The sequence below is a fragment of the Vipera berus genome, assembly GCF_964194415.1.
Source record: "Vipera berus genome assembly, chromosome: Z".
NCBI classification, from domain to species: domain Eukaryota; kingdom Metazoa; phylum Chordata; class Lepidosauria; order Squamata; family Viperidae; genus Vipera; species Vipera berus.
In genome coordinates, this window is record NC_138205.1 from 124,739,462 (window position 1) to 124,748,477 (window position 9,016).

Here is a 9,016-nt window from a genome sequence, read left to right on the forward strand (position 1 = left end):
GGGTTTGATTATTTTGCTTTGGAATGTTCCCATTCCATCCTTTAAACTCCCCTACAACCCCTCAAGCCTTTAAGAAAACATGAACTGTCCACCTAGCCAGGAAAAGATTGCTTGCTTGAGAATTCTGATCTTGATTTAATACTAGCTTAGGAATGCACCTAGACCTGGAAAGTAAGATTATTGAAGAATTCATCCCAATAATATGTAAGGCTATTTCCTATGATTTCTTTAGAAAATGTTAACTATCATTGTCACTGTCACTTGTGATCACATTCTAATTTGGAACATCTGACCAAAATAAATAATACAATGAATATAGCCTTTCTTGCGGAAATAACCACACTTTTAAAACCTGTTTGGGGAGGCATATAACCATAACCCCTTAAGCCTTGTCCTCTGTATCTTATACTATTCCAGCATTATGTCCAAAGCCGGTATAAAATCTAGTTTGGTGAACCTCTAATTCTAATAATAGATTTCCTACCCTAACTGTAAACAATGTCCTAATACAGTAATAAATTGAGCAGAGCATTAAGTTCTCTTTCTCTGTTTCCATTGCTTATTGTATTTTTCCCTATACAGATGTTTGGGATAAAATCCTAGAGCCTGTCGCATCTATACGGAAAACCTCCGAAATGCTCCAGCTATTCCCTGCATATCTAAAGGGCGAAGATCTTTTTGGCCTGACTGTCTCTGCAGTGGCTAGAATAGCTGAATCAGTGAGTCTTTGGGCAGTGGTGCCAGACTGAATTTTCATCAATTCCTGCTTAGTAATAATCAGAATTTGGCATTTGTGGCAATTTTTTTATAGGATGCATTAGAGAACAGTGCTAGAGCTGAAATTCATCCTTAGAAAAATAAATGTAGAGAGAGAAGATACACAGACACACACACACACACACACACACACACACACACACACTTTCTTTCTATCCTGTGGAAATAAATCAGAGCTTTCCCCGGTTGGTGCTGTGGTGGCAGTGGGAATGTAAATAAAGCCGACTGTATAGTTTCCAACTGCCAGAGTTGCTCAGCAATGATGGCATATATATTTAATAAATAAATAATATTTCCCACAATCTCCAGCAACACAGAATGTACCGGCCCTAAAATATTTCTCATCCCGGGAACATTTTAACCTGAAGTAAACTCCTTCCTTCTGTATTATAGCTGAAACCTGTAAACGGGTGAAGAAAAATCAGAATTGGTCTTGGTGTTACCTCTTTGTGATTCTATATTCTTACAAGAAAATACAAGAAAAACAGGAAACAGTTTAAAGCACACTTTGTACTTCTTTCATCCCCGTGAAGAAGATTGTTTTCTTTCAGGTATCAGTTGTTGGCTCTTCCGAGTTTCACTGACCTGGATTTCTTTGTGTTTCAGCTTCCTGGGGTGGAGGCCTGTGAGCGTTACACCTTCCGTTACGGCCGAAACCCCCTCATGGAGCTGCCTCTCGCCATCAACCCCACTGGCTGCGCTCGTTCTGAGCCCAAAATGAGCAGCCACGTCAAGAGGTTTGTGTTAAGGTATTTTCTTTTAAATTCACATAGTACAGCCCAGGGTTTATAGGCTGCGTAGGATACCTGTGCTTCTGTGTGCTGCTTACAAACCCTGCTGTCTTTGGCTGTGTATGTGGCCTGTCCAAGTTGGGGCTGCTGCTTTAGTGTCTCTGCTAGGTGGCTTTGAATGTCTGCTTACCCAGGAGCTTTTTTTTATTATTCAAAACGTTACAACTTTCAGAGAGATCTTCAGTTTTCCTTCTCTGTTTCTTCTGTTCTGTGACCCTTTGGTACAGGCCTCACACCTTGAATAGCACCAGCACTTCAAAGTCATTTCAGAGCACAGTTACAGGAGAACTAAATGCACCTTACAGTAAACAGTTTGTCCATTCAAAGTCTTCTCAGTACCGGAAAATGAAGACCGAATGGAAGTCCAATGTCTATTTGGCACGGTCGCGTATTCAGGTCAGTCTGGACCAGGAAAGTATTAACTATATTTTTGTGTTGAAAATACTAGATGTATTTAAAAATAACACTTATTTAATAAGCATATGTTATATTTATTATCTATTCATTTCATTTACATGTTCATGCTAATTTTTGCTTATGTTTATTTATTACTAGCCTCTGTGTGCTGCCCACTTGAACAGCTCCACTGATTAATCTCCACTGAACATAGTGGGACTTTTCTCTCAGTACTGGTTGTCCTCCACTTAGGACCGGTCACTTAGCAAACCATTTGAATTTATGAAGGACCTTCCTGTAGTTATTTATGACCTGGTTCCAAAGTTCTGATGGCTTGTGTTCCCCTTCCCTCATGATCACGTTTCATGCCCTTGGCATTGGCAGCCATTTGCATCATCCCATTGTCACATGACCACTATTTAATTTATTATCTCGTAAGTCACCATTTACTTCTTGCTTCTGGCAAAAAAACCCACCACCCCTTGAGTACAATGGGTTTGCTGTGGCACTCACGGCTTTGGCATACTTTTAATGACAGCCACAAAATGTCATAAAATTGGCACAGTTGTGTGGTGACCTGCCACAACGTATAGCCATAATTCCAGGTTCAATTACTGTTGCAAGTCAAGGACTACCTGTAATCATTGTAGCATTACTTGAAAAGAATTGTAGGATTGTTAAAGTATCTTAAGTGGCCATGCTGAGATTTGGGGATCCATTTAAATCAGCAGAGGAGCTCAGTGATGTGCTTTGTTACCAAATCGTTCCTGCCTTTTCAGGGCCTGGGTTTATATGCTGCTAGAGACATTGAAAAGCACACTATGGTAATTGAATATATTGGAACCATCATCCGCAATGAAGTAGCCAACAGGAAGGAGAAGCTGTATGAATCTCAGGTATTCCATAAGACAAGAAGCATTTGTGTTTTCAAGCTTTGTGGGACATGGAAGGTCTAATAGACAAGAGTTCCATGGGTTTCATTAAGGCCTTTGGCACTAATTGCAACTTTACAGGGTTTTAAATACAGATTTTCATATAGATTTTAATAGTATTTGTATTTTCATTGATAACATCATCCTAAGTGCCCCCTCTCCCTCTCCCCCTCTCTTCTCTGTCCATCCATCCATCCGTCATGCTATATCTCTCTCACTGTCTGTCTATCACGTTTCTGTGCCTATTACTTGAAGCAGTAAGGTATGTGTGCATATGTGTGTGTGCGTGTGTATTTAAGTGTTCAGATAAAGGGAATTTGTTGTGAACCAATCACAGCAACATTTGATTCTTTCCATTGTAGAGACTACATGTGACCGTGATTAAGTTATGTTTGAGCCTTCCCTGGAGATTCATTTTTGGTGTTTGTATTCTCAAACTCCTAACAAGAATGCTACTGTTTTGGAAAAAGACATTAGGGTTTCTGATGCTTTAATAAGCCTTTGGATTGTAATTACAATTCAGGAATGGCTATATATCATGTCTTTGCATATTGATAATTGTTACGCTGGCTCAGTCCTTTTTTTCTCTCTGATTTCCTCCCCACAGAATCGTGGAGTATACATGTTCCGCATTGATAACGATCATGTCATTGATGCCACATTGACTGGAGGTCCTGCAAGGTAGGTAGTTCTTGTAGGAAACTAGCGCTGGATTAAAGGTAAAGGTTTCCCCTATCCAGTCACGTCTGACTCTAGAGTCATCCCCATTTCTTGAGTGAGGGAGCATTGTCCAAAGACATTTTCTGTGGTCATGTGGCCAGCATGGCTATAGGCCAAAGGCACATGGAACTGTTGTGGCCTGTCGGCCGCTGGAGGACTCCGTGGAGGAAGCACCAGAGTGGGCATTGGGCCCAGCTCCAATGGGTACAAAGGAATGGAGCTGTCGCAGCCAGGGGCAGAGGTGGAGCCTGGACTGTCCGCCAGCCCCCAGATGAAAAGGCTGAGACCCCCCATGCCTTGAGGCAAGTGATTCAGGGGAGGAGGATCACATGGGGCCAGTGACTGATGCACGGTCACGGCGGAGGCTGAGGAGAGGAGAACAGTGAGAGGCTATGGGCCAATCTTCGGGGCAGAAGAGTCACCGCTGCTAACAAGAGCTCCACCCTCAGCTGTGGATAAAGGGCAGGGATGGAGATGAATAGGTGTGGCAGACAACTATTTGTCTCCCTGCTGGAACTCCTGACTCTTGTTTGGAAACTTGCTGGAGTTTTCCTCGGATCCTGTGGTGCTGGGAGTCAGAGCGCCTTCTGAGCGTGTGCGTGTCTTATGTTAGAAAAAAGCCACCTTGCCTGAAGGACTCCTGCTGCAAGCGTGGTGAGAGATTGAGATTAACGCTGGGTTTTGGGAAACCCCTGCAGGGGAAAAATGAGTGAGCTTCGTTGTTTGGAGGCAACTAAACACTTTTGACAGTTGGTTGTGTGAAACTGCTGCCGTTCCTGAATAAAAGAAACGTTGGAGATTTATTGGTGTGTCTGTTGTGTTCGGGGAGCCGGGTCAGGACAGGAACACTGTTACCTTCCCACTGAAGTGGTACCTATTAATCTACTCGCATTTATTTGTATGCCTTTGAACTGCTAGGTGGGCAGGAGTTGGGGGCAGGAAGGGGAGCTCAACCCGTTACACTTGGAACTCAGGTCTTGAACACGGGTTGTCAGCGTCTTTAACGGCTTAGCCATTGTGCCCCAGGGTCAGATTAGAATGGGTCAAATTCAGCCTTGGAAGCTCACTTGAGTGCCTTTGTGTCAGGCATTCTCTCAGCCAATTCTCTGCCTGGGAGAATTGTGGGAAAGATTGGAGGAAGGAGTGCTGTATATGCTACCCTGGGTTCCTGACAAAAAGGGCAAAAGACATCCAGGATCTTTGTACTTCTGAAAAAAAACCCCTTACTCGAAACCTTCTTCCCACAGCAGCCTTGTTTGGTATTGTCTTTATCACCAGTAGTACCTTCCTACTACATTGCAGCCTTATTGTCTCATTTCCTAACTTTAAATACATAATTTTATCTTTTGTTGCTTAAAGTATCATGTAGTAAAATTATTTTACAATGTATCAAAATATCTACACTTCTCTTCCCTCCCAACCTTATAGGTACATTAACCATTCCTGTGCACCCAACTGTGTGGCTGAGGTGGTAACCTTTGAACGGGGGCATAAAATCATAATTAGCTCTAGCCGGAGAATCCAGAAAGGGGAAGAGGTACGATTTATATGGTTTTTGGTACCACACATATATTCATATACTGAATATTCTGCTGCTTCTTTTTTGCAAAGAATAAAACATTTGGAATTGATGGCTGGTAGACAAGAGTCCTGCTCTTTAGGCTAAAGGCAAAGATCTGTAAGAACCTTAGAGTATGCTATCTAAGGGGAAACAGTTTCACATCTGACAGATGTGAAATGCCTTTTTGTTTTTCCTGGGATACATCCTATTGAAGGCTGGCATGTTTAGGATCTGGAATTCTTTTTGGCAGAAGACCCTTTTAGCAGCTGGAACAATTTGCCCTTTGTTAAAATGCAGGCCAAAGGCATTGTTTGCAACAACAAAAAATGTCCCTTTTATGGCAATGAACCGAGATTGAACTAACATGTTAATGAAATAATAATATGTTAAGAAAAAACAATTCAGAAACAAACTTTGTTCAGGAATTAATAAAGAAGGAGCTGAATTATATCCAATAGTTCCAGAACTAAAAGCAACATTCTAAGGTTCCCTCAAGACTCCTTGTCTTTTAAGATATTAAGATGCCCCTTATAGGGCTGGGCTGCCTATAGACCAGCTTGGTCTAGCGGTTAAGGCTCCAGACTAAAAATGTGAGTTGTAATCCTGCCTTAGGCATAAAAGCGAGCTGGGGGGCTTTGGGCCAGTCCCTCTCTGATGAGGGTGAAGATTCGTTCTCCGATCTCGTGGGTTGGTTTCTGAACGTTTCATCACCAGGCTAGGTAACCTCTTCAGTGGAGTTCAGGGGACATCACTGTTCATCTGTTTATAAGGGCTTCGTGTGGTCAGTAGGTCTTGTGATGATGGGTCAGGTGTGGGTGTGTGAAGTGAGGGTTTTGTGATGGGTCAGGTATGAGTCATCAGTGGGAGTCGTTGTGATGGGGAGGTTACATCAAGGATCATTGGAAAGTGAAGTGCAGGTTGGGGGGGGCTTGCGTGGGTTGGTTGAGGGTCGGTGCTGTCTCTGGTTGGCTGTGCGGTTGGTTAATTTAGATTCTGAGAGGTTTGTAGGCTGGTTGTAGGTCAATGTTGTGGAGTGCCAGGCTTCAAAGAACTCATGAGCGTGGCGAGTGGTAGCGTGGTCAATGACCTAGAACAGGGGTGTCAAACTCAATTTCATTGAGGGCCACATCAGCATTACGGTTGCCCTCAGGGGGCTGGGGTGGGTATGGCCAGGGTGGGTGTGGCCTACTGGGTGGGCGTGGCTAGAGTGCGTATGGCCTACTCGGTGGGCGTGGCCAGCTCTACATCATTCGCATCAAGGGTGCCTATGGGGGCCTGGGCAGGAGTGGGACAGATCTGAGGGTCTCTGGCAGAAGGAGGGTCTCTGGGCCAGGGCCAAGGCAGTGGGGGCCGTTCCCTCACTGTTTCCAGGATGGCTTCGCGGGCCACATGAAACCACTTCGCGGGCCGGATCCGGCCCCCGGGCCTTGTGTTTGACATGTCTGACCTAGAAGACCTACTGAGCACACAAAAGCTTATAAACAGAACACTGATATTTCCTAAACTCCGCTGAAGACGTTACCTAGGTCTGGTAATAAAATGTTTGGAAACCAACCCACAAGCTCGAGAGAACAAACCTTTCACCCTCATCAAATCACCCGAGCTACAGATACTTGCCACTGTGTCCTTGTCTCTCAGCCCAGCCCACCTCATAAGGTTATTATTCTGGAAAAATAAGATTATTAGATATACTTGCCACCTTGGGTTATTTATAAAAAGGCAGGATGAAAATAGATGGTTTGTACTTCTAATTTTTTATACAGATGTTTAATAAGAATGTTGAAAATGCACGCATCTTTTAATTCTGAAATAATAAAGCTAATTGGCCATTTTCATTTCAGCTGTGTTATGACTATAAGTTTGATTTTGAAGATGATCAGCACAAGATTGCGTGTCACTGTGGGGCTGTAAACTGCCGAAAATGGATGAACTAGATGCATTCCTTATTCCCTCCGAGGGCTGCGTGTCCCAAGGAAGAAGTGATTTTTGATGCTGTTCATTTGAAGGGTGGGGTGGGGGGATGTGTTTTGTGTATGAAAACAATCACTTCTCTCAAGTTATCTCTTCTACTCCGGTGTAAAATGAACACCAGAAGCCAGCTGGCAGAATATGGAGTTAGGCCTGGCTTCCAGGTACCCAAAAAGGAACTGATCTCCAGACCAGTCCAGCACTTTTGATTTCATTAAAAGAGAAATCTCTTTTCACTAAAGAGAAATCGGATTCGGGCAGAGAAGCTGGGGCTGACCTGCTGAAGGGCAGTGGGGCACTAATGAATGTAGACTGAAATCACCAGCGGTAAGGGAGATATCCAAAGTGCTGGCCACAGCCTTACTTATTAAAGGGGCAGGCCCTCTAAAAACAGGAAAAAAAATTAAAACGTAGACACCACTGAACAAGGAATGTACTGAAATGACTTCCTTAGGGATAGAGCTAAGGGAAAAATAACTTGCACTAAAATACATTTAAAATACTTGATTCCATGAGTCAGTTTATTGTAGTTTTGATTTCTGTAAAATAAGAGAAACTTTTTGTATTTATTATTGAATAAGTGAATGAAGCTATTTTTAAAAGGAAAAGTTAGAAGCCAAGCTGCTGCTGTTACCTGCAGAACTAACAAACCCTGTTACTTTGTACAAAAATGTAAATATTTTGAGTATAAAAGTACAGTATAAAAAAATAGGAGTTGACCAAATGCTACCAGATCTTGCAGCAGTTCGGGTGCTTATTAAACTTAATAGGGATGTTACAATATGATTTCATGTATTAAACATGTCATTACAATTGTCGTGGGTAACCAAAATCTCATTTTAAGAGAGATTTTATTTTATTTTTTTAATCTTTAAAGCAGGTTCAGTTATGCTGTATTGACTTTTTAAAGCAGCCCTTCAGATTGATTAGAGAGCATGTAAATTACAGCAGTGGTTTTTGTAGATGTTTGAGGAAATTTAGATTAATCTACTTTATTTGTATTATATTGTTACATCCCTATTTCTTAAATCAGGTTTTTTTTTGTGTGTAGAGTTTGTGATAACTGTGAATAACTGCTAAAACCACCCAAACTAGATGCTGAACACTGATTTTCTTTTCAACAGAAATAGTGGAGATTATATGAACTGTTCAGCTTACACTAAAATTATGTAATGAAACTAGGAATGTGTAGTTTAAGTCAATAGCTGCCTTCTTGAAAAGTAAAATCAAGGAAAAAAATTATAGGAATTGTGCTTTCAGCTGCAGGACTCTGCCAATAGGATTTTGAAAAAAAAGTAATTTAAAATGTGTTTGTATGAATTGTTTTTGTTTACATTTCTTTAAAAAAATAAACACTGTTTGTGTTTGCTTGTAGAACCCTAATCAACATTTTGAACCAGGTTAGCTTTTTTATTTTGTACTTTCAATTCTGGTACTGACACTTCACAGTCTAAATATTAAAAAAATGAAGTTTTTTGTGTGCACAGCTAAAGTGGACTGTAAAACTGGTAGTATATTCAGTGATACAGTTCTGAACTTGTAATGTACACGGCATGATGTATTTTTATCTTACAGAATAAATCATTGTATATATTTTTCTCTTGATAATAGCTGTATGAAATTTGTTTCTTGAATATTTTTCTTCTCTCGTACAATATTCCAACATCCTACCAGTATTTGTCTTACAGGTTTTTATTCTGTTCTGTATAATAGTTATCTAATGTTGGCAAAAATGAATTTTTGAAGTATACAGAGTGTTATGGGCTTTGAAATTTGTGGAAACAAATTTAGAAAATCGGCATTTACAAATAAAATATTTTACATCTATAAATACTTTAATATTTTCCTTTATATCAGGATGCAGCACATCC

The 9,016-nt window shown here is 41.2% G+C and overlaps 1 protein-coding gene across 3 annotated transcripts in view; it reads left to right on the plus strand.

Moving 5' to 3' along the window:
- KMT2C (lysine methyltransferase 2C) overlaps positions 1-8,976 on the plus strand; it is a 179,476-nt gene extending 170,500 nt beyond the window's left edge. For all 3 annotated transcript variants that reach the window (XM_081344870.1, XM_081344871.1, XM_081344872.1), the window contains 7 exons: positions 583-719; positions 1,384-1,526; positions 1,796-1,964; positions 2,744-2,860; positions 3,504-3,577; positions 5,045-5,153; positions 7,019-8,976. In XM_081344870.1, coding sequence (XP_081200996.1) covers positions 583-719; positions 1,384-1,526; positions 1,796-1,964; positions 2,744-2,860; positions 3,504-3,577; positions 5,045-5,153; positions 7,019-7,111 — 842 coding nt within the window. In that variant the 3' untranslated portion in view covers positions 7,112-8,976. The remainder of the gene's footprint in view (positions 1-582; positions 720-1,383; positions 1,527-1,795; positions 1,965-2,743; positions 2,861-3,503; positions 3,578-5,044; positions 5,154-7,018) is intronic.
- The last annotated feature ends 40 nt before the right edge of the window (positions 8,977-9,016 follow it).